We start from the raw sequence: 27,798 nt of genomic DNA, 5'->3' as shown, positions 1-27,798 counted from the left end.
ACTAATTAATTAATTAATTTATTTATTGGGGGGGGGGGTCTTGTGGATCCAAATCGGAAATAAAAGATTTGATGTACTAGTTAAATTAACCAAAACAATGTTAATATGAAGCATCCCGATGATTACAAATACTGTGAGACGTTTTTTTTATGGTATATAAATGCTACAAATGTGTGTACATCGTATGCTTATAAGTCCTCTGTGGCTAGTTTTGTTATTTGGTTGACTGAAGTGTTATGCCAAAATGAACTTTGACTTGACCATATTATGTCAGATGTTACATCACCCTACTATCATCCATTGCCTCAAACCACAGTGAAGCTAAGCTTTATGTTATTTTCAATGACAGGTGTACTGGAAATGTGCCAAATGTATGTACTATGACATTTTGTTATATTGTAAATTTATGATTGTCTATGTAGGTAGGGCAATTGAAACGACATATTTATTCATATTGTATATTAACGTAAACAGCCATCCTAAACCTACCACCACAACTACATACATATGCTTTTTAGTTATATTACAATAGAATATATTCATAATCCCGTCTTTCCTGTCATTTTGTTCGACAAACAGAACATTAGTAATGACAATACAATGCCCGGTTGTGTGTAATATTGTAAATATAAAGAGCTTAATAAGGTTACTCATGGCTACTGTTTCTCAATGTAGGTGCATTGTAGTTATTGTTCGTTGTAACTACGGACAGCTTTTTACCATATAACCTTTGGCTCACGCCTATAGCGTCTACCTATTTGATACGAACCAGGTTAAAAAAGACATGTGATTTTTGTAGGTCAGTAATAGTCACGAACTTGCAAACTGAAATATTGCAATATGTAATTCTTAGTTATGCGATATAAGAATGTACCTTTTTGAGGCAATGGTGTATTAATCTGATCATAATTAATGTGTTCTCATCTAGATAGATCACCTCGTTCAGAGGCTCTCTGAAGCTGTCAAACAGCTTGCGATTCCGTCACGTATTTGACGACATACCCAAATAGATAAGGGACTGCTAAACCAAGATAACCTCTTACACAGAGCTAGATCACGACGTTATTCTCGCAATATTTACACGATCGACTAAAATAACTAGTTTGGGAAGTGATTTTTGTGTATGTAATGTTTGCCCCTAACCTTATGACCTGGATGATGGGCGATATCTATCCTTTCCAATTATAATCATGTCTTTACAGTAATGCACATATTGTGTTACTGGCCTATTCATTTCCATAGTGAAGTTTAAACAGAGATCAAAAGCAATGAAACCAAAGACTGCGATTTTAACATATAGTAGTTTAATAGTTGTATTATTTGATACACTAACCTAAGATTACTCCCTGCTTCATTTTTAGTCCATATCTTCATTATATCCTGGTTCGATGCCATTTTTAATATCTGTATTATCACGATTGACCAGGAAAGTTGAACTGGACGTCCCATCTGTTGGTGTATAAACAGAAATCATAGTATCAAAATATTCGAGAAATTATATTTAAATCAAAAATCAAATTACTTACATCAAAGAATAGCAATAATGTAATTAACAAGGAAAGATGTTTGTTTTAAATAACGACAGAAGTAGCAAAGGGATGTTTGGTATAATGTAACCATCTAACATATAATTATACATGTAGTCAGTAACTTGATTGTACATTGATACACCATATCATTAATTACAGCTGTACATGTCTGTACAGAGACGCAGCTGTAATTCTGAAGATTATCTGGTATGTCATGAGGGTTATTATAACTACACTACCTGTAATGTAGGCAGATTGAATGTTTTCGGCCTCGCTAAGCGACGTCCCTTCAGGATCAAGCCTTCGTGTAATCTTTCCAATGTCTGACATGCCTAACACTACAGTACTGTCTTTACGAAGATCACTGAGAGAGAGAGAGAGAGAGAGAGAGAGAGAGAGAGAGAGAGAGAGAGAGAGAGAGAGAGAGAGAGAGAGAGAGAGAGAGAGAGAGAGACAGAGAGAGACAGAGAGAGACAGAGAGAGACAGACAGACAGACAGACAGACAGACAGACAGACAGACGATGAAAAATACATAAATTATACATTAAATTCAATGTAAAGAAAGAAAGAACAAAGTAAAACAGTCACTGTAACGATATATAGTTAATAGTACCAACAGATAATGGAACAGAAAACAGGAACCATGCAGTGAGACAGAAATATCCATACACCAATGTCTATGCAGACAGACATGTATCACGCGTATGAATATACAGACAGAGACACATAGAAGGTAAGTTGGGTACACTCAGGTATCAACGAAGAATACAGACATACATACATACATACATACATACATACATACATACAGACAGACAGACAGACAGACAGACATACACAGACAGACAGACAGACAGACAGACAGACATATGGAAACACTTATGTAACATGATGAACTACATAGCTCTCCAAATCAAATTTTCAGACTCGATTTATAGAAAAGTATCTTTATTTCTTCATTACATACCTTCCTTCTTTATTATCTGTGAATAAAAAAACAGGCAAAAGAAACCTTATATATCTTGATATAAAATCAACCAAACGATCGTGGTTTTGACCATTACATTGCAATGGCAATGTTAATTGTGATTTATACTTCAAATTCCCTGGTTCATAAACATACTCAACATGACAGCGATATAGAAACGGAAAATAAGACTTACAAATATAGAAAACCTTGGCAACGTTAACGTGACATTTTCCATTGTTTACATGTAGTAATGAACAATGTTTCACTGTTCGCATGGCTTACCTGTATTCACTTTGAAAACGTCTTGATGTTGTTTCTGTTTTTGACGATAGATAAATATGACCACCAAGATAATGACAGCGATAATCACTAGCACAATAGCAATTGTTACACCTACGGCTGTAGCATCGACATCATCCGGGTCTCCTAGGAAAAAAATACATTTGAATTGGTGAGCGGAGGTGGGGGAGATAGAACAAGAGTCCAATCCGGGGTCAAGACAATACAGACAGACAGACAGACAGACAGACAGACTGACAGGTAGATATATAGACAGACACACACATTCATGCAGGCAGACAGACAGACATACATACATACACACATACATGCATACATACATACATACATACATACATACATACAGACAGACATACAGACAGACAGACAGACAGACAGACAGACAGACAGACACACACACAGACAGACAGACAGACAGACAGACAGTCAGGCAGGCAGGCAGACTGAGACATAAGATGGTTTTTAGGCACAAAGAAACAGAATGGAATAATATCCATGAGTATAGAAAGAAATGACAAAGCGGAAATATCAGAGAAAATGATGTAGCTTGTTGTGTGTTTACCTGGTATTCGTACTATCTCAAAACTGCGATACACAGCTGACATAACAATTATCACATTTTCTGCCTTACATGTGTAGAATCCATAATACGAATCGTCAACAACAGTCACAGTCAAGGTACTCGACACTATCGTCTCCACTGGCTCGTGTGATGTAATACATTTGTTAACATCATCACAATTGGTAATCGTATCGTTGGAATTGTCAAACCATTGAATGTCAGCTAGTGGTACAGCATCCACTGAGCAATTCATTGTTACTTGTCCTCCAATCTCTGTATGAATTTCATCTCCATCTCCCGGGTCATCCACGATGCTTGCATGATCTGTTAAAACCAGTAAAATACCATGATGTTAAACTTAACTGAATGCATACAATTTGAATGCATCGTGACTGTTTACAGTCTAGGTTGAAATGCGAAAGATTGGAATTGTATGTATGACAATAAATCTAGATTTATAGATGTAGAGATTGCAACTGTGAACTTGATTACGTAAATCCCGCCACAAAAAAGGCTGTAGGTCATGTTCGTTGTCTGGGTTAAAGACGACGACTATAGTAAGTATGAATATTTTGTAAACATACAGAATGTCATGTGTGGTCACATGTCCCACCAAGTATATGTTGGAAGTTAATGTTTTTTTCTGTTTGAACTTATCAATTAAAGATTACACCATATTGAGGGGAATAGTTTACATATACATATTCATTTCTTGTTAACTATGTCGTTTGGTAGACAGTCACAAGAATAGAGAACATATCAAAACGTTGTATACCAAAATGTGGAGAGAGAACTATAAAATGTCGAATAGCCTTGAAAGACTAATGTTAGACTATCTTTATTTAAGTGTATACAAGTGACTGACTTTCAGAATATACTCACACTGCACTACAATGTCTATTTCATCAAATGAATAACCTTCAGTATCATCATAAAATAATGTCACTGCTTGGCAGTGATATGTACCACTTTCCGAACGATTTATATCGGCAATCTCGTATTTCAACTCGGAGCCATCAACCTCGCTAATAACAATATCATCGAATAACAGTGTCATCTTATACGGCATTGGCTCTCCATATTGAGCAATGCAGTCAATATTGACACTGTCTCCTTCGAAGACGACATTACTTGGATAGACTGTCATTTCAATCGTTGATAAATCTAGTGAAAATATTGAAAATGAAAATAAAAATGAAGTTATCATTTATGTAAACTTATTTAATGTGTAGTGAAACTCGACAAATAAATTATTGTGAATGATTGTGACATGGAGCAAATATTAGAAAGACGAAATTCAGCAACTGAAAGGTAGAAATTCTCAAGACTCAAAGTCAGACAAAGACACAGATAGACAGACAGGCAGGCAGACAAACAGACAGACAGAGACATACATACATACATACATACATACATACATACATACATACATTCGTTCATACATACATACATACATACATACATACATACATACATACATATTGCATAAATACACATACGTAATTTCGTACATACATAATTTATACAGACAGACAGACAGACAGACAGACAGACAGAGAACAGAGACGAACTGTTTCTAACTTAAACTAACAACCTACATTCAACAGTTAGTTCCGTAACACCACGACCAATACCAGTTGTGTTGTCATAGAATATATTTCCAGCTGTACAGAGATAATCACCAGTATCACCTTGGCCTGGATTATTGATTATTAAAGATTGATCATTCGATAAAGGGTCGTTATCCTTTGTCCATTCGTATATACTCGGTTCAGGATTTGAAGCCACTTCGCAATTTAACGTCACAATTTCTCCTTCTTTACACCTTACTGTGCTGTTGTCCACCTCAGGTGAATCTATATTAATGAATAAGTTCAACTTCAAACATCGAATGAAAGTTGAGTTTAATTCAAAATGACGAACTTAAGTAAAGAGGTTGGCACTGTTGTTGAAATAAAAGGTATTCAAATATTGTTTATACATCTAAAGGAAGAAGTGATAATTGCAAAATAAACAACAAATCGAATTGGCCATATAGTAACTATGGCGACTATGTATGACTCACATTGTACATCTAGAAATGTTGAATTACTTCCGGTTCCCTCACGCCCGTCATAATACACATTGGTAGCTATGCATTCCTGATGGCCATGTAATTGTCTTGTGACGTCATACAGATTAACTAAATGGTTGTTGACCTCAGTTTGATCAGTGAGATGCCAGGTATAAGTAACATCTATTGGGTTTCCATCTCTTACATAGCAATACAAGGTAGTGTCCTCTCCTTCCTTTAATACATCATATGTAGTAGAAACATCGACAGAGGGTGGGTCTGTAATCAGATTACATGTCAGTTAAAAGCCTGCAAATGTAACTGGATTAATATATATAACTGTTTCGTTAACGTTATAAGCCACATAACTACTTACATATAACTAGGCACACGCACACACTCACATACACACACACACACACACACACACACACACACACACACACCTTATGTTCTTTTGTATGGAAAACATAGACAAATATCCACTGTGACTGGCATGCAATAGGAAACACACACACACACACACACACCTTATTATGTTCTTTTGTGTGAAAAGCGTAGACAAATACCCACTGTCACTGGCATGTAATAGGAATACACACACATAAATACACGCATATACACTCACGCACATGCATACATACATACATACATACATACATACATACATACATACATGCATACATACATATATACATACATACATACATACATACTTACATTGTACATCTAAATACGTAGTAGAATTATCATATCCTTCTTCTCCATTCCAAAATATATTATATGCTTCACACGTATAGTTCCCAGCTTGTTCTCTTTCTATGTCATCAATTTCTAATTCACTTTCTTCACTAATAATCTCACCATTATACAACCAATGGCTAGACGCTTCAGGGTTAGCATCCACGGTACAGTCAGCAATGTACTTGTCACCTTCAATTACTTTACCATTGCTTGTATCGTGTATTGATATATTTGGATTATCTGTGACGTGATTTAGATAGATCAAATATTAGTTAATTAAGTTAAAAAATAAATTAATAAAGTTAATTGTATACAATTCAATGTTATATCTTATAATTTCATTTACAACTACAGAAAATTTACAAATCAATTCATTCCAAACCTAACCTTTTGGAGGGGACTGTACGTATTCTATTAATTGGCTTTGAATGGTCTGAAGCTAAAGTTATTGAATATTGTAACTTTTAGATAGCTATGATATATATGTTGATAAATCAACCAAATAATATATATAAATACCATAAATGATTTTGACATACTCCGAATATTAGTGTTATTACTGGTGTAGTTATGGTGTGGTGTGTTGTAATCTGTAATTGTCATACAGGTATATATGCATTCAACTCTTCTTAAGAATTTCGAACCGTGGCAGCATTGAATCATGTAGTAATATGTCTATTGACCGAAGATAATGGCAGTGTAGTGTATCAAAGACAAAGTACAAAATAATACAATGACACATTTTATTCACGACCAATGGACGTCATTAAAAAAAAATAATTTAAATATAAATGTACTTACATTGTATATCTACGTATATCGTTTCTTCACTACATCCTTTGTTTTCATCCCAGAATGTATTGGTAGCCTCACACGTATATAGACCAGAATCTGCTCGGCTAGTATTCTCTATAATCAACATTTCCCCTTCACTATAAACCTCTCCATCGTATAACCACTGAATCGTAGCTTCAGGATTAGCATCGACAGAACAATAGGCTGCATATTGGCAACCTTCAATTACTCTACCATTACTACTGTCATGAATGGTGATAACTGGATTATCTACAGACGTAAATATGACAAATATGAAGAATGGTATACAATTATTCAAATTTGCAGCAATTGTGCCCATCACTGGCATATACAGATATACGAATGATAACATGATTGGGTTTTATTATATGTGCTCTGTGGAACCTGCCAAATCATGTGATTTTCTTGCTCGACTCATCATAAATGTGTTCATTCCGGAAAGTTTGAATACAATTCTGATGTAAGTTTTAGACACACAATCACATGAATTCTAATATGAACCAGGGAGTGTGCCACTCTATCGAAACCTAAGGTTTTGTTTTTATACATGTAGGTGTAAAGCATTTATCAGAATATCTCAACTTACATTGTACATCTAAATACGTTGTAGAATTACCATATCCTTCTTCTCCATTCCAAAATATATTGTATGCTTCACACGTGTAGTTTCCAGCTTGTTCTCTTTCTATGTCATCAATTTCTAATTCACTTTCTTCACTAATAATCTCACCATTATACAACCAATGGATAGACGCTTCAGGGTTAGCATCCACGGTACAGTCAGCAATGTACTTGTCACCTTCAATTACTTTACCATTGCTTGTATCGTGTATTGATACATTTGGATTATCTGTGACGTGATTTAGATCAAATATGCAATGTTATATCTTATAATTTCATATACAACTACAGAAAAATTACAAATCAATTCATTCCAAACCTAACCTTTTGGAGGGGACTGTACGTATTCTATCAATTGGCTTTGAATGGTTTGAAGCTAAATTTATTGAATATTGTAACTTTTAGATAGCTATGATATATATGTTGATAAATCAACCAAATAATATATATAAATACCATAAATGATTTTGACATACTCCGAATATTAGTGTTATTACTGGTGTAGTTGTGGTGTGGTGTGTTGTAATCTGTAATTGTCATACAGGTACATTTTGTATATATGCATTCAACTAGTACTGTTCGTAAGAATTTCGAACCGTGTCAGCATTGAATCATGTAGTAATATGTCTATTGACCGAAGCTAATGGCAGTGTAGTGTATCAAAGACAAAGTACAAAATAACACAATGACACATTTTATTCACGACCAATGGACGTCATTAAAAAAAATAATTGAAATATAAATGTACTTACATTGTATATCTACGTATATCGTTTCTTCACTACATCCTTTGTTTTCATCCCAGAATGTATTGGTAGCCTCACACGTATATAGACCAGAATCTGCTCGGCTAGTATTCTCTATAATCAACATTTCCCCTTCACTATAAACCTCTCCATCGTATAACCACTGAATCGTAGCTTCAGGATTAGCATCGACAGAACAATAGGCTGCATATTGGCAACCTTCAATTACTCTACCATTACTACTGTCATGAATGGTGATAACTGGATTATCTACAGACGTAAATATGACAAATATGGAGAATGGTATACAATTATTCAAATTTGCAGCAATTGTGCCCATCACTGGCATATACAGATATACGAATGATAACATGATTGGGTTTTATTATATGTGTTCTGTGGAACCTGCCAAATCATGTGATTTTCTTGCTCGACTCATCATAAATGTGTTCATTCCGGAAAGTTTGAATACAATTCTGATGTAAGTTTTAGACACACAATCACATGAATTCTAATATGAACTTGGGAATGTGCCACTATATCGAAACCTAAGGTTTTGTTTTTATACAATCATGTAGTTGTAAAGCATTTATCAGAATATCTCAACTTACATTGTACATCTAAATACGTAGTAGAATTATCATATCCTTCTTCTCCATTCCAAAATATATTATATGCTTCACACGTATAGTTCCCAGCTTGTTCTCTTTCTATGTCATCAATTTCTAATTCACTTTCTTCACTAATAATTTCACCATTATACAACCAAAGGATAGACGCTTCAGGGTTAGCATCCACGGTACAGTCAGCAATGTACTTGTCACCTTCAATTACTTTACCATTGTTTGTATCGTGTATTGATACATTTGGATTATCTGTGGCATAGATCAATGATTATTATAGTAATCTCACACAGTATCGTGTTAGATATGAAATATTTTATATACAACTACAAAAAGTCACAAGACTGTCCATTCTACACCTAAGCTTCCCGAGGGGACTTGGTCCATTTTATTCAATTGGATTGTAATGGTTCCAAACTACACCCACTGAATACTGTCAATTTTAGATATCTAGAAGGTGTATAATTGGTGGCAACTCTACATAAGGATAATCACATAATAGCATGAATCATTGTGATACAGAAATTAGCATTAGAAAAGAAAACATGTATGTTTTGGTCACATAATCGAAATAGTAGAGCCAGTATGGGTTATAGTCGTAGTACATGTATGCTGTTATGTTTAATTTTCACGTAAGTATAGGTCCACATATACAGATAACATCGTGAGCATTTTAGACCCGTTGAAGTACTGACGTCATGTGGTATTGGGACTATTGACATAGTATTGTAACCACGTCCAAATTACGTGAACAAGAGATCATTGTCATATAATTACTTACATTGTACATCTATGAATATAGTTTCTTCATTACATCCAGTGTCTTCATCCCAGAATGTATTATAAGCCTCACATGTATATCCACCAGTATCCACTCGGTCGGCGTTGTCAATAATCAAAATTTCTCCGTCAATATAAACTTCTCCATCATATAACCACTGAATCGTAGCTTCAGGATTGGCATCAACAGAACAGTTGGCTGTATACTGGTAACCTTCAATAACTTTTCCATCGCTAGTATCGTGGATAGTGACATTCGGATTATCTGTACATGTAAAAGTACAATGGCCAGACCGATAATCAGTGCTATATTTATATAAGATCACACCAATGAAGTATGGTGGGTGGCCCGATGCAAGAAATCTCACAGCAACTCTGTTTATTTATGAAATTAATTTCAACACACTTAGTCAGAAATTACATGTTTTAAGGAGACGTTATTTTGATACTCAAAAATGCCAATAACCATGATAAGAATCAAAAGTTGATGAATTGAAAGGGTCAACACTTTGTTCTTGAATTCCAGAGAAAATTGCAATTATATATAACATGTGTTAAAAATAAATCCACTTGAGTTTTATTACAGACCAGAACTGGTTTACTTCAGCATCTGTTTAGGGTGATCTCTGAGATATCGCCATCGCTCACCCGTTTCATGACAATCCCTCACAATATAGTTTGCACCGATCGAGCAAAGAAACTCGATGGCTCATATTCATGTAACGTTTCTAGTCAAATACTCTTCGGAATGCTGGTTCACTAGTGTAATCGTCACATGTTTTGCATGTATTCAAATCAACAATACATTGTCATAGGAGGTGAATAGTTCGATGTCTATAACCGACAAGTACTTTGACTCCTGGATTCATATATATTGAAATCGTCTTGTTTACACTTCGAGTTTACAAGTGATTTGTTCAACATATATGGGTTTCTCAATCAAAAGTTTGAGAGTTTGTATTATGTATCTTAGTACTTCAACGATGGTTTTACACATAACGTTAAAGCCTACTTACATTGCACATCTAAATATAAGGTTATATTATCATAGCCTTCATCTTCATTCCAAAATGTATTAAGTGCTTCACATGAGTAAAGTTTAGCATCATCCCTTGAAGCATCTTCGATAGTTAGTTTTGCTTCTTCATATATCTCTCCATCGTACACCCATCGGATATCAGCATCAGGATTCGCGTCAGCGATGCAATCAGCCTCGAAGTCCTTGCCTTCAATAACTCTCCCGTTACTCTCATCGTCTATTGTTACTCTTGGTTTATCTGAATTTGAAAAAAAAAAGTGTAAAATAGTATGATCTGTCTCACTGTTCTTTCTCTAATGTAAGGGTGATTACACAATAATAACCTTTCCTTACGACTTATTAATACAACATTAATTTATATATTGATATTACTATGAACTTATTATTTCATATATTAAAAGACACTGTCATAGCATATGGGAACAAAAGGGTCAAATTGTTTATAGATTTCGACAAAGGGCTTGCGCCTAATTAATGAAAGCTTGGCAAGAAACAAGTACTTGTACGTCTATCAGATTTGGCATATACATTTATGTGGTCCATATTTGTACGATGGTAGTCGGCAAATTACATTATAAGTAACCCATGTCAGTCACAAAGCATTTTGTCTACCTTATATGTAACTTACACTGCACATCAAGACTTGTAACATCACTATCACATTCCTCATCATCATTCCAAAATTTGGTAGAAGCTTCACATGTATAGTCTCCGCTGTCATCTTTGGTGGTCAGAATCTCCAACTCAGGTCCAATATGGATTACTTCATCGTTAAACAACCACTCGATAGTAGCCTCAGGATTTGCATCAACAGAACAATTAGCGACATACCAGTCTCCTTCAATTAGATATCCCTCATTACTATTGTCTCCTATGGTTACCGTTGGACCGACTATGGAAGGAATAGATATATACATTATACATGAAGAGTTAATTGATTAAGACACTATATATTTCCTTTTCAGTGTGACATGCCCAAGCCTTGATTCAAATATTTCTACTGACCTGATTCGCTAAATTAATATGTAAATAAGCACAAATAACTTAAGTATGCCATACATAGCTATTAACAGCCAATGACAATTTAGTACCGGTAATCATTTTATAATTAGAATGAAATTTTACTTACATTGAACGTCTAATGCCATGGTAAGTTCATTCACAGCAGTGTCATTATTAAATAGTGTATTATTAGCTACACATGTATAGTTGACTGCATGGTGTCTGTCAGCATTGTCAATTTCTAAAGACGTATCTTCTACAGTAACATTAACGTTGGATGGATACAACCAATACACGTCTGCAGGTGGGTTAGCATCTACTATACATTCAGCTGTGTAGGAGTCGCCTTCTATCACTTTACCATTGCTTTCATCGTCGATGCTGATGACTGGATGATCTAGAATTTAACAACAGAATGGTATTAGCAGTATGAACACACTTAGACTTACTTGTAATGGTAAGAAACCGCCGACAAACAGCATCATCTGTCATTACCTTTATTTGTTTTTCTGTTAAATGTACACATTCCGGTGACAGTTTTTACATATAATGTATTGACTTTTGTGGAGTTCCATAGCATCATGAGCACTCCTTGCTAACAAATGTAAGTAAACATTTTACAATGTTACAGCAGTGAAGATAAAGAAGGCTTCAAGCCTACGGTAAGACTGACATCGTATATCTTGGAAAGAGTTACTGCAAAGTTACATGCTTAAAAATTTCACCATGTGTATTATGATCACTGTTACTTTTTGATTGTCTGCCTGGTGATGCCAAATTGTGTTTGTGACTCGCTTCGCTGTAACTGTTGAACTAATAACCTGTTATAATCAAATATAATACAAGGAAATTGATAATAACATGGAGGCAAAAGAGACGGTAGTTAGATAACGTTATGTAAGTAAGTCTCAGTAATATCACGAGGTCTAAAAACACTCATTAACAAGTTAATCTTGTCGATAATAATGTGTTATGCTATCTTCAAGAAATTACATTGAATTTCGTTAAAATTTCCTTGTGTACAACTTGCACTTGAACTCAAATATCAACAGTAATACTTACAATGTACATCAAGATATGTTACGTCATTGTCATAACCTGTTTTCTCATTCCAAAATGTATTGAAAGCTTCGCATGTATAATTTCCAGAGCTATTTTTTGCCGTGGTAATTTCCACCTCGGGTCCGTCTTTCAAAAATTCGCCGTTAAACAACCAATGGATAATGGCTTCAGGATTAGCTTCAACATTACAAGTAGCGATATATTGGTCTCCCTCAGCTAAATATCCACCATAGCTATTGTCGTCAATGTTTACTGACGGACCAACTGTAATGGGATATCATTATTGTAAAATAAAAGAGGTCACGGTCTATACAATAGATAATTAAGTTTATGAATTATAATTATGAGCGTTCTAAAACTTTGAACGAATGTGAAATGACGGTTAAGTGAACATTTTAGAACGTGTCATATTTAATTCCAGCATCCGTTTTCAGTCGTAAATGCACGTAATTAAAGAAACAAAATATGGATTGCCGAGATTTAATCTGAGTCAGCGACTTCTCTTGGTGTCACTATCTTAATATGCTCGCCACATCAAGCTAAAGTGCATGACCAAGAAGCACTGGAATTTCAATTTGCAGACACCACCAACAGCTATGTTGCTTGATCTTATGTCTAAGCATGTGGTGTAATCGCAGCAAACGGGAATCGAATTAGGAAGTACGGTATCCAATTATAACTGACTGAATTATAATCCAATTAGATGAGCTTTTGACGGTAGGTTCAAAATTAAAAACAGATTCCATTTCCATCCAGGTGCATGCTTTGTACAGGGCTTCATGAGATAATAAATCGAACATGAAAACGAGTCAGTGGGCTACCAAAGTTTCTGTGTACAAGGTAATTTGAGAAATTGAAAATATATACTTACATTGAACATCTAACGTCAGGATATATGAGTCATTACCAGTGTTATTATTAAATAGTGTGTTATTAGCTACACATGTATAGTTGACTGCATGGTGTCTGTCAGCATTGCCAATTATTAATAACGTATCTTCTACAGTAACATTAACATTGGATGGATACAACCAATACACGTCTGCAGGTGGGTTAGCATCTACTATACATTCAGCTGTGTACGAGTCACCTTCTATCACTTTACCACTGCTATCATCGTCGATGCTGATAACCGGGTGATCTAGAATTTACAATAAAATAGTATTAGCCGTAAGAACCTGAATACAATTTGTATGTTAGTGACAGACAGCTGACAAATAACATTATCTGTCTTAAAAATCTCGGTCCTCTGTAAAACTGTAGATATTCAAGTGATAGTTCAATCAATTTTCTAATAATTTGAAATCAACGCATTAAAATCAATGATACATACGACCAAACACTGAATTGATAAAAAAAACTTGACGCATACGAGAAGCTACAAATCCAAACGATTGTTCAAACCTTATTTGTACAATAAAAGTACGTTTGCATTCAGTGTAATGTTATAATTATGTCATCTTCGAAATATACATTCTTTAAATTCTAAAGGTTTCTTGTGGCCAACTTACACTTGAACTCGAATTTAAATAAAATGATTTACTTACAATGTACATCAAGATATGTGACGTCATTATCATAACCTGTTTTCTCATTCCAAAATGTATTGAAAGCTTCACATGTATAATTTCCAGAGCTATTTTTTGCCGTAGTAAGTTCCAACTCGGGTCCGTCTTTCAACAATACGCCATTAAACAACCAATGGATAATGGCTTCGGGATTAGCATCAACATTACACGTAGCGATATATTGGTCTCCCTCTGTTAAATATCCACCATAGCTATTGTCGTCAATATTTACTGACGGACCAACTGTAAAGGACATCATTTTTGTAAGAAGTGAAAATAGATCAGGATCTATATTATCTATAGCTATTTGTAATTATGCGTACTACGTATTAGAATTATTTTATATACATTTTAACGAAGGCAAAAGAATGATTATGTGAAGGCCAAACAACATTGAATTCCAACATCTGTTTCCTCAAGGCACATGCAATTGAGGTATATAGGTCATGGATTGCCAAATATTTACCCCAATGTGTTACTGTTTCAATAAGACCTCGTCACCAATATATTAGGCTTCTGCCATGCACTGGAAGCGCATGCAACTGTATCAAATTTGAAACTACTACCAACAGCTCTACGGAATCTAAGTGGATTGTATATGTACCTACATATGAGTGACGTAATCGCAGCCTAACATGGTATATGTTAGGATTTAAGGTTGCCAATTTACAGTGCATGATTTATATGATACTAACTTTTGAATAATCAGCGCTGTTGGTAGTAGTAGTTTCATATTCAAAACAGACTTATTTGCTTTCAAGTACATAATCTCTCAGACTAGCATAGTAGAGGTCTCCTTGAGACTAATAGCTTGAACATCGACAAGAGTGACTGGGCTTTAAAGGTTATTCACACCTCACACTGTGAACCTGAATATATACTTACATTGTACATCTAACGTCAGGATATATGAGTCAGCACCAGGGTCATTATTGAATAATGTGTTATTAGCTACACATGTATAGTTGACTGCATGGTGTCTGTCAGCATTGCCAATTATTAATAACGTATCTTGTACAGTAACATTAACGTTGGATGGATACAACCAATATACGTCTGCAGGTGGGTTAGCATCTACTATACATTCAGCTGTGTAGGAGTCACCTTCTATCACTTTACCACTGCTATCATCGTCGATGCTGATAACTGGATGATCTAGAATCAAAAGATATTCATTTGGTTGTAAATAGAAAAATAAATATCTGTCGAGAGATTTGGAACGTCAATCAATTTGAAAGTTAAACATTTATTTTTGAGGTTGAAATATGTCAATGTACGCAGTGAGGAATAACCGCCAGGTGGGATAATCTCCAAATATCATGTACATGTAGTGCAATGTCTGAGTAGGTGACAATTGTTGACCTGCTGTTGTTTTTATCTCAATCAGCGATTATTTCAGATGGTCACAAGATTCCAGTACTTTATTTGTCAGATCCGCCTACATCAATACAGCTCTGGCCAATGTTCGGACAGATTTATGGATTATTTTGAGGAGTTGAAAGTATAGATATCCTTTTTCATTTGGACCGTGTCGTTATTATGTGCGCAAGAGCGTTCAGAGTTCATGTATCCTGTTAGGAATACGGAACATTGTTCCGATCGCGGAAAATGTTTATCCTGAATAGCGGTCACCCCGACTAAGGGTGCATTCATTTCCCTGTTCGATTCTTTCTTTTGGAAATAGTAACTGATTATTTACTATGCACTGACAAGTGATTACATTAATTTGGGGAACATTTCAGTGCCGTAAGATGAACGTACCTATGTATGTCTCTAAATGTAATGTTTTACTTACAATGTACATCGAGGTAGGTACTAGCACTATCATAACCAGTGTCGTTATTCCAGAATGTATTTGACGCTTCACATGTATAATTTCCTGTGTGGTTACTTGTAGTCAAAATAGATAACGAAGGGCCTTCTTGGAACTGTATACCATTTAATAACCACTGTATAGCGGCTTCAGGATTAGCATCAACAAAGCAGGTAGCATTATACTCATCCCCTTCAACCAGATAACCATCTTGACTGTTCTCTGTGATGAATACCTTGGGACTAACTGCAAAGTTACAATAGACAGTACTCTCATGAATTGTCAAACCATGTAACACCACTATCTCTATGTCCCATGTTGATCGAATTGTGAAAAATAACTATCATAAAAGCAAATACATCTATAGTGCACTTCCTCATGATATTACTCTCAACAGCTCTAGCATGTTATAGAATAAATAGAAACGTGAATTACGAACAATTTGTACATTATATGTCACGTGTGTCGTTTCATATATGCCAATATACAATCGATCTCAGTTTTTAATATACAGTTGAACGTCGTCTTGCCTGACAACAATCTTACTAGTAATGTGCAACCGTTTATGATTTATATATAATGTTAGGGGTAAAACATTTTAGTGAGATATTTTCACAGATTTCTACAATATAATTGACTTGGTCTCATTGGGACACATGTTTATGATTCAGTAATTTGCACTACATTTAACTGTTGTTACACTCTAAATATATATATCAACGCTATGTCAAAACTATATGATACTTTAATAGAAAGAAAATGTCAGTGTTGGTGACATTTGTGTCACATGAGACAATTTCCATGTCTTAGGTCATGTACATTAATCTGTAATACTCACATTGAACGCCTAATGTTACGGTAAATTCTGCTGCACCAGTGTCTCCGTTGTGAAGTGTATTGTTAGCTACACATGTATAGTTGACTGCATGGTTTCTGTCAGCATTGTCAATTGTTAATAACGTATCTTGTACAGTGACATTAACGTTGGATGGATACAACCAATACACGTCTGCAGGTGGGTTAGCATCTACTATACATTCAGCTGTGTACGAGTCACCTTCTATCACTTTACCATTGCTTTCGTCGTCGATGCTGATATTTGGGAAATCTGGAATCCATACACCAGCAAAAGCAATTACCATTTATTACCAACATAATGTAATAGTACATTTCTATCACAAGATGTACTGGTATGATAAAAATTAATGCAGTGAATGTACACTTCCTATTTGATCTCTCTTTTCTTCACTGTAAAGCTATAATGACAAGAAAACACAAAACTTACATTGGACTTCCAGTGGTATACTTTCATTACAGGAAATCAATGACCATTTCCATCTTGGTAGTGTGTGGTGTTCAAGACGACAGTTTAATAGTGCACCATTATCATCTCGTCTAGCAGTTGTTGTAAACGTATTATTGGGGCTTGGTTGACGGCATTTCTCCTCCCCCTTGTTAACATCATACCAGACAAGATCACCGGGAGCACTGCTAGTTAAGTTTATGGTGCACTCATACATCACTTCTTCGCCTTCTATAACCAGATTACCAGGGTGTACTTGACACAATGGAATATTTGCTAGATATACACAATGTGAGAATGCTATTTATTAATAAACAAAAGCACCAGTGACTTGAATTCAATTAAACTTTACTCATGCAATTACAATACGTTAAATAAACAAATACATGCTGCAATATTTGAAAGTACGAAGAACACAGTTCTGATGAGAACCATAGAAATACTTTCTAGGGACTAATTAAAGTTGATGGACTAATACTACATGGACCTATAATAACATGATAATGTTGCAATTTGTAAAATATGAAACAATTTAGTGTTTTTCAAATTTGATAAGGACATTGTTGTGTAATGTGATTTATATTAGCATTCATGTTATATTTTATGTTATTGATAATTGTGTGAAGGTACTTACATACAATATATAAAGATGCTTCAGCACTATTCAAAGATGTAAGGTCAAAACATTCGTACACTCCTTCATCATCAAACGTCGTATTATGAACACGAATGTTATAGGCATTTCCCTCGCTGTCCAAGTCATGTTTTTCTGGGTTTAATGTGACGTCACCATTAGTTACCATAGTGCTATCTTTATACCAGCCATGGAAGGGTGGTTTAATTTCGAATGAACAATTAATTTGTGTACTTTCTCCAAAAATGACGAGGGTGTCATCAGGGGTTACGGTGAAAATATCTGTACTGTGTGTTGATGCTAGAAAGGAACATAAATACATCAGTGTACGCGAGCTGTGGGACACCAATCCCTTATTTGGGATGTAATGGAGTGTTAAAAGATAAACACATTATGCTAAATTCGAAGAAAGCGGATAAATATAGGAAACTGTAATTATATAATTAGAGCATGTATCGTTATATTTTTAGTCAGTATCTCATGAATTCAAACATATTAAAAGGATCGAAGTAAATGCAGTATTGACATTACTATAGGAAGTAGAGATCAGAAATAGTCTGACTTTAGGAGAAATCATAAAACTTACCATTATGGAGGATTATACACAGGATCAATGTAGACAGGTAGTGCAAAAACATCATATACTATACCAAAGGGGTTTCCTTAATAAGACGAACGGTTTACTTGGAAAATAAGAAAAAACAAACCATTAGAATAAAAAAAATGTCACATATTGAGAGAGAGAGAGAGAGAGAGAGAGAGAGAGAGAGAGAGAGAGAGAGAGAGAGAGAGAGAGAGAGAGACAGACAGAGAGACAGACAGAGAGAGAGAGAGAGAGAGGGAATGAGGGAGAGAGAGAGAGAGAGAGTGTGTGTGTGTGTGAGGGGGAAAGGAGATAGACAGACAGACAGACAGACAGACAGACAGACAGACAGAGACATACCGAGGGAGAATAGAAAAGATAGACGTGCACATAGTTAATAAATGATGAATAATTCAGACTTTTCCCGAGTTTTGCGGGGTTTGCTTGTCAACACCAACGAATAGTGGGATAAGCATTTTATCAGTGTAAGTGTAAAGTCTAAATACCACGTCTCGTATAATAGCACTAGCAGTTGTGTTGGCTAACTCTATAAATTGCGATATGTGTATATTTGCCTCCCGTAACATAAATGAAACACGGTTATTGTTCTGCCTGTAGATAGAAACCTTATGTTTCCTCTGATGGTTATCACCAGGCACGTCTTAGTCAGCACCATTACATTACACTTTAGTTCACTACTTTTGTTATTGCTAGTAAAACAGAAACATTGAATAATCTATGTCAACGTTTATACTGTGTTATATTAAATACAATTATGTCTTTTCTCGTTTCTACGGTAACTTTATATGAAATGAATTAAATGATACATTTTCGTCGTTAAGTCAGTAATTATAAATATATACAAAAGAGAACAATCGTGCATTATTTCACTGTTATTCCGTACCTAAAGCAACAAATTATTGTGCATACCAAGATCACTCGTAATGTTATCCTCCGCCACAAGGGTCGTTAATCATTGAAAATCAATTATATGCATACCGTACCCATCTCGGCAACACTTCATCATATGGGTGATTACGATTGAAGGGTCGTTGCGTCTATTGATAATAATGCTTGCTGTACCAATGTTGAAATAAAATGACAACAGATTTTGTCTTACAATGCAATATGGCCGCCGAATAATGGACAATTTCATGTAATTAAATACTGTCGATTCCCCTCAAAACATTATTCTAACAACACATGTTTCTGGTATTGTTTGAACAGGACCAGGCACATACTTTCATTTGACAGCGTTTAGAGAAGGCTGAAGATCCTTGACTTACAGGTCAATTGGTCACTAAAGTGTATACTACTGTCACAATTCTATTATTTCTATTGTACCAGTGTGTAACCAACATACAATATTGATATCTTGTCCCAACTACCATGTTGGAAACGTGTTTATTCGAACTTGCTTGGAAATTGGACAATGCAATCGGAAAATAACTCAAAACATGATGGCTGCATACTGGTTCAATAGAAATGATAGAATTATGGCACTATCTTGACATGAGAACAGGACATTTAAGTATTTAAAATTGTATTGTATAATTGTATTTTACAGAATTACATGGTTTCATTTTAACAGCATTACATTGTATTACACAGTCTTGTATTGTATGTATTTCAAAATGTAACTCAACACTGTGACAATAAATCACCAATTCGTTCTACAAACTAAGTTGACACTGACATTTATGACGGTTTTGAACATTATTTACACCAAATTCAAATAATACATGGAAAAAAGTGATTGCTTTAAGACAGCATAATAAGAGTTATAAATGTTTTTTTTAAACGACAGAAAACCTACCTGAAACTCGTCCAATACTCTGCTGTCAACAAGGTGTGCAGTGTCACATTATCCAATATTACACCACTATGATCTATGTGAGGTCGTAGGCAAAGAGTCGAGTACTTTACTGATAAGCATTGAATACTTTGGTTTCTAAACAATTTCACAAATCGCCATATACTGATGTTATTGTCAAGCTTAATACACAACTATTCAATTCATCAAGTCTTTGCTACAAAATGTATACGTAATAGTGATACTGATCACACAACTGAAAAATAAAGGTATTGGTATATTTATTAAAACCAAATCTTTGTCAAAAAGGTCAGCAGGGTCTTTCAGAAAAAAAAGAAAGTGATTCAACTTTGCTAGATACATTGGTATGTATAGAATCCGGTTTGCCTCTAATTATAGTAGAGTCAGACTTGTAATTGGAATAGCATCATGGAAGGTTATCTTGTCAATACTGATAAAACAGACTCTGGTATTTATGGAAAATAATAAGTCAGAAGTATGACGTATGATGTGTGACATAAGAAGAAATACACACACACACACACAATTCATGAAATGTGCATGGAATGGTCAACCTTATGCAAATGAGAAATGAGAGTATAAATTAAGGGCCTACTAGGGGCCAAATTAAATTCTTATGGCAAGAGTTTTGAACTGGGATGTTAATTATCGAACTTTATTAAAAACACAAGCTACACTGAATTATAATAAAATAAGAATTGTGGAGTAATGAGTTTGTAAATACATGATAATAAAGTTGTCTGATTCTTACTCCTTTTTGTGTGTGTCCAATAAAAGATGCTCATTTCATGTACTGAGCATATCTTACAATACCCACTCCATAACCTGGGCAACACGATTGCCTATGTCATGAAATGGGTAAAGTTACCTACCCATTTCATTAATTGGGCAGTTTCACAGATTAGGTGTTATGTACATGTATATGTTACACCCAATCAGTGAAACTGCCCAAGAGAGAGAGAGAGAGAGAGAGAGAGAGAGAGAGAGAGAGAGAGAGAGAGAGAGAGAGAGAGAGAGAGAGAGAGAGAGAGAGAGAGAGAGAGAGAGAGAGAGAGAGAGAGAGAGAGAGAGAGAGAGAGAGAGAGAGAGAGAGAGAGAGAGAGAGAGAGAGAGAGAGAGAGAGAGAGAGAACTGTCTGGGGAATTATAAGGGGTAGGCCAATTGTCCTACAACCGATATCATAATATGAGTTCGATGATCACACTCTCCAGGAATTTTCTAATCAAAAATCTGTTATTTAATACCAATCAGAGTACGCCCTCATAGGTATATCTTCCAATTATATCAATCGTACTCCATAGTGCAGGTTTTTAGATCTCTTCCAATCATCAAGACCTGCACGTTTAATAACAAAGTAATCTACACGGGATGGAAAGGTCATAATTGCAACCAGATCAGATTCATCATAACACTGAACTCATATGTGCTGCAAACTGTTCCGTTTGGATGCATTAATACAATTGTGTGATTTTTTTCAGATCTTTCGCAAAAATACCGTAGCAACAATATCAGCGATACCGACTTTAGACACTGTAGAATACCATCTATTAAGTTGTATACCTATTATTTATGAGAGAATGAGTACCTTGGAAATATCCAGTAAGGTGGTTTTGGATGGGATATTGTTCTGACCCCCTCCTCACCCCTTGATTTGTTATCATCAATTAATAAGCTTAACACAATTATTGTTTTACTTTCCCGAATCGTAGGACTAAAGTAATTAAAATCCATTTGAAAATCTGAAGTAGTAGCCTAGTGTACCAGTGTTTCAGTTTTTATTTGCCCCAACCAAATGAATTATCATAGAACAAAAATAATGAAGAAATTATACTGGAAGATGTTATAGCATTGTACGACCATGCTCGCTCAGCCCGTGGTGACTATCGTAATTACGGATGACTGACGTCATTCCAGCGCAAATTTCAGCAACTATTACAAATGTCAGTTGTACAGCGCCCCAATAAGTGAATGTTTGGAAATATCATGTGTCGACCACAGTAATCAGATGCCATATTCAAAACGTTGCACTCGTCATATTTACACAATTGAAATGTTGGGCAGTGACTATCGTATATGGTTGATACCAGAATTTTAATACAAATTTCGTGTAGAATACTTTTTAGGGAGTGCGACAGACATGTCATTATTATTAAGGTCAGTTTAGTTTGTTCTACTGTTTCCATCCTTGTTCGTGGTACTTAGTATTGTAAGTTGCATTCATATCGTACCGTTGTGACTATCTAACCGACAAATTATTAAACCACTCAAAATAACGTTAAAACAACTAACACACAATTTGAATAAATCGAAAGTAAAAATACATGCAAGGTGAACTTGTTTAAATTAGTAACTTTATTATTAAGAGACCCATATTGCATTCTGGGAAATCGCTGAAGTATGTGGCTAGTAGATATTTGCTAATGAAACTTTGAACATTGCACAGCAATTATACAATTATCTTTAATTATTTAGCATGTTGCTGTCTAAAGATGAATGATTGAGTAGTGGAGTAACTCTAATTGCAGAATTTGAAGTATTTGAAATTTCATCAGTTTAAACCCAGAGATTTACCGTCAATGATCAATGGAATCAATGTGTCAAGATAAACTTTGTGTAAACTAGAAATCGAGGTAATTATAGGACTGAGAAGGCAATTCCATGATGACATTTGACGTACATCTTGCACGCTGCCTTTGATAACTAAAGACATTGTCAATACAACATATATCTTAAGAGGCTTTTTCCCATCATACGAATACCTTGATTTGCTCATTGTGTTGTAAGTATAGTGTATTGACGTAAACGAACATATATTGTAAGCTAATGATGGTGTCTTGTTATGTCGTGTAGTGTCTTGTCGACATGTTATGACGTGACGTGACGTGACGTGACGTATAAACTCTTATCACATCGTACCATGTCGTATCACAGCATGCTATGCGATTTTGTAGCCAACTAATTCCTACATAGTAAAACATAAATCTGTAAACAGTCATTTTCCTTCTCCATGTAACCATTGTAAAGGTAAATAGACAATACCAATATTCCATTCCTTGCTAGTACACTGCAATAAGGAATAAGCATAAACAAATAATGAATTGTGAATTAAAGTTATATTTACATTGACAAGTATATGTATTTTTAATTATAGCGTACAGTAATAAACCTAGGTAAACCTATTGTGCCTAACGTATATGTAGTATTTTAAATCAGAAAATATATCTGAATACTAGAATACTCTTGTTGTCACGAATTTTAATTTGTTATTATTTATATGTGAGGAATAAAAAGGTAAGTGAAACGCCTCTCTCTCTCTCTCTCTCTCTCTCTCTCTCTCTCTCTCTCTCTCTCTCTCTCTCTCTCTCTCTCTCTCTCTCTCTCTCTCTCTCTCTCTCTCTCTCTCTCTCACACAAACAAAGCTGTTTAAATAGACATTAATCCCATGAATATGGAGACACTTAATACAGTAAAGCATACACTCGTTATTTGAGGAAAAAATAAACTAATTATCTTTCTTATATTTACCAGACATTAAGAAGGACACGTCTTCGCTCTGTTTTTGCGTTTGACGATATATATTATAAATAACGTCACTACTATAATGACAATAAGGGATATGATAATAACCAAGACAATCTGGCCAATAGGTGTAGTATTAGCAGCTGTAAAATACGAAGAAAATATCGTAGGCATTAGCAATATAATATAAGATATAACGAAGTCGTTATTATTACTTTCATCGATAACATGTTGTTTTTTCATGATAACCAGCACAATAATGTATATGCGGTATTGTCTGTTGTAATTATCAATTCTACCCTTAATTCTTTCTTGTGCCAAAATGAATCAAATCAAATCAACCAATTTTTTCTTTGCAAATAATTAACAAATCTGAATTTTAAACTATGTTGTGGAAAACATTTTTCAAATGTTCTGAGAAAGGACAATAAAACTATACAAACTTACGTTGTACAATTACATATATGGTTTCATTACCGAATCCAATATCGTCATTCCAGAATGTATTAGTAGCCTCACACGTATAATTACCAGTAGAGTTCAATCTAGCGTTGTCAATAACCAACAGTTCTCCTTCACTAAAGATGTGTCCATCATATAACCACTGAATAGTAGCTTCAGGATTGGCATCAACAGAACAGTAGGCTGTATACTTGTAACCTTCAATTACTGTACCATTACTACTGTCATGGATGGTGATAACCGGATTATCTGTAGATGTACAAATGTCAACTCATTCAATAACTTTGTGCGAAGACGACTATGTGTTCTCAATGGCTGGAAATTGAAATCAACGAATTCATGACATTGTCTTCAACGTATTAGTTAAAATACATGGTATGTATACTTACATTGTACATCGAGGAAAGTAACATCACTACCGTAACCAATACGGTTATTCCAAAATGTGTTCGATGCTTCACATTTATACTCTCCAGAATGGTCCTTTGTTGTTACGACCTCCAACATATTTCCATCGTGGATTGGTTCATCGTCAAATAACCATTGAACGGTGGCTTTAGGATTTGCATCCACAGTACAGGTAGCAGTGTATTGGTCTCCTTCAATTATGTATTTATTATGACTGTTGTCTACTACACTTACTGTTGGACCAACTGTGAAAATGAATAAATGTACTTGATTTGTAGTGGAAAAATGTTCCATTTCCAATCCAATGTTAATAAAAATATATGTATGACTTAGGCACCGTATTGCTAAATTTACATTGAAAGGGATAGTGGGGCAAGATTGGTTTTAATTTAAATGTACGTCCAGTATACTTACCTTCTGTACACTGGGGTGAATCACTCTCGGAAGCAAAGACAATAATTTCTCACCTACATATAGTTTATAACCATAGCCCAAGCAATGCTGAGACTGTGAAGAGGAGTAAAGCCCATAATAACTTTGACTTCCATAACGTCTTGCCCGTATATAACGGTTCTTCACAAACCATGCGTTATTGTTTTTATAATTCTATTGTAGGCTAGGATGTCGCCCGATGTAGAATTAATGAAAAACTAACGCTTTTGCTATTCTGAGCATAAATAAATTGTAGATATGATAGAATCGCCTTTGATCGTTCATGAGACAGAAAAAATCACCATCGAAAAGTTAATTACTTGTAAATAAATAAATAAATAAATAAACATAACGTATACTTACATTGGACATCAATTGTAAAAGTAAATTCATTGTTGCCAGTGTCATTATTAAATAGTGTATTATTAGCTATACATGTATAGTTGACTGCATGGTGTCTGTCAGCATTGTCAATTATTAATAACGTATCTTGTACAGTAACAGTAACGTTGGGTGGATACAACCAATGCACATCTGCAGGTGGGTTGGCATCTACTATACATTCACCTGTGTAGGAGTCACCTTCTATCACTTTACCATTGCTTTCATCGTCGATGCTGATACTTGGGAAATCTGTAAATTCAAACCAGTGAAGTTAGTGCCGTTCCAGATAGCTTGGTAACGTAAGTGTTTGGTGAATTCCTAAAGGCTTCTCATTTCGTAGAATTCGTTACATCTTCTATTCATGAATAATACAAACAATATGTGAACACAGAGAGGCTGAGGTGTCTGTGATATAAGCAAAAGCTTTCCCAGAAAGCCTTGCAGAAAAACCCAAAACTTTTCAAGTGTTTTTTTAAATGAAATCAATGGCGAGTGAGTTACCTCGAAACTACTGTATCATCCAATATCGAATATATGTTGATAGCAGAAATCAATGGAAATGTACAGTTAACAAACATAAGCCTGACTTGAGTTTTGTCTTTAAAAATCAAAACTAAACTTACATTGAACTTCCAGTGGTATAGTTTCATTACATGAAATCATTGACCATTTCTGTTTAGGTAGTGTATGATGTTCCAGACGACAATTAAGTAAAGCTCCATTGTCATTTCGAGTAGCGTTTGTTGTCCAGGTGTTATCTGGACTTGGTTGACGATGTCTTTCTATTCCTTTCTCGACATCATACCAAACAAGATCACCGGGCGCATTTTCATCTATGTCTATGATACATTCATATGTCACTTCCTCGCCTTCTGTTACCAGTTCACTAGTATATGCTTGACATAGTGGAATGCTTGCTACAATAAAGAATAATCGATCATAATATTACATTTCCAACAACAGTTACGCGTCGCCGTGCAGCAGCCCATCGTTTGAGTCCAATGTGCTGCTATGCGGATGTGCTTATACAGGTACTAGGATATAAACCACTCCTTCTTCTAGGCCATAGTGACCATTCGACCACCATCCCTTACTACTCTTTTGGTAAGATCGTCTTAACACATGTAGCGCAATTGACCTTGTTTTGGGGTAATAGTACTACACTATTGGCACATATTCGACTTCATGGATAATACATGTCACACCCAATCTATGAAATTACCCATTTCATGAAATATATATTTATCTATTCATCATGGTTGATTTTATGGAAAAAAAAAGAATTTCTCGCCGGCCAAAATGGTAAGATTATTTACATCGCGAAGTTTACATTAATATGATTGTTTCGAAATCGCTGCCATTCAAGAAAAGGAAATTAAAAAAAAAATTAAGATGACTTTCGATCAAATATACCAAATATCATATGTTGTTGCTAATAAGCAACTGCTAATGGTTAATGTTACTTACACACAATATACACATATGCTTCAGCTCTGTTCAATGTCACTATGTCAACACATTCGTACAACCCTTCATCGCTGACTGTCGTATTGTTGATACGAAGATTATAGACATTCCCCTCACTGTCTAATTCATGTTTTCCTCGTGGTGTTAATGTGTTTTCCACAAAGGTTATCACACCATCGTCATCGTACCAAGCATACAAAGTAGGTTTTAAGTCAAATGTACAGTTCAGCTGTGTACTATCTCCAGAAATAACAAGAGTGTCATCCGGCATTACTGTAAAACTACCGTCGGTGCGTCTAATAACTAAACAAGATAGATAAACAACATCACCACGGTTACAAAACAACGACGTATTGGGTCCAAGAAAGTGTGTAATACATACATTGATATTCCAAGATTGGAAAAATAAGATCGTTACGATAGTATTTATTTTATTGTAATATATTTATATACCAATTAAGTTGTTTACTTAATCATTCATCCAAAATATAAATGCCTATTTGTGAACTAAGTTAAAGTAATAACATACAGAGCAATATTTGT

The 27,798-nt window shown here is 35.0% G+C and overlaps 1 protein-coding gene across 1 annotated transcript; it reads right to left on the bottom strand.

Annotated features, from left to right (window-relative positions):
- Positions 1-1,357: 1,357 nt before the first annotated feature.
- On the bottom strand, positions 1,358-27,526 carry LOC144439995 (hemicentin-1-like). The gene is made up of 28 exons (XM_078129223.1): positions 27,256-27,526; positions 26,412-26,705; positions 25,768-26,037; positions 24,954-25,217; positions 24,550-24,813; positions 18,167-18,466; positions 17,515-17,808; positions 17,068-17,337; positions 16,212-16,475; positions 15,302-15,571; positions 14,396-14,659; positions 13,720-13,989; positions 12,849-13,112; positions 11,914-12,183; positions 11,413-11,676; positions 10,762-11,022; positions 9,747-10,010; positions 8,954-9,217; positions 8,349-8,612; positions 7,562-7,825; positions 6,961-7,224; positions 6,136-6,399; positions 5,428-5,694; positions 4,961-5,218; positions 4,245-4,526; positions 3,363-3,686; positions 2,783-2,926; positions 1,358-1,449 (listed from the first exon to the last, which is right to left on the bottom strand). Exons 1-28 carry the CDS (start codon positions 27,524-27,526, stop codon positions 1,358-1,360), a joined length of 7,305 nt encoding a protein of 2,434 aa, XP_077985349.1.
- Between the last annotated feature and the right edge of the window lie 272 nt (positions 27,527-27,798).

The sequence above is a fragment of the Glandiceps talaboti genome, chromosome 9, assembly GCF_964340395.1.
Source record: "Glandiceps talaboti chromosome 9, keGlaTala1.1, whole genome shotgun sequence".
Taxonomy (NCBI): domain Eukaryota; kingdom Metazoa; phylum Hemichordata; class Enteropneusta; family Spengelidae; genus Glandiceps; species Glandiceps talaboti.
Note: the sequence above shows the minus strand (reverse complement) of the source record. Positions and strands in the feature narration are given on the sequence as shown.

Bases quoted from the DNA above. Each gene is read 5' to 3' on its own strand.
- LOC144439995 (XM_078129223.1), bottom strand. From the start codon at position 27,526: ATGCCGGATGACACTCTTGTTATTTCTGGAGATAGTACACAGCTGAAC. The intron at 17,809-18,166 runs GTAAGTACCTTC...GTGTATATCTAG, and splicing joins AGCATCTTTATATATTGTAT to CAAATATTCCATTGTGTCAA. The intron at 13,113-13,719 runs GTAAGTATATAT...ATCCCATTACAG, and splicing joins CCTGACGTTAGATGTTCAAT to TTGGTCCGTCAGTAAACATT.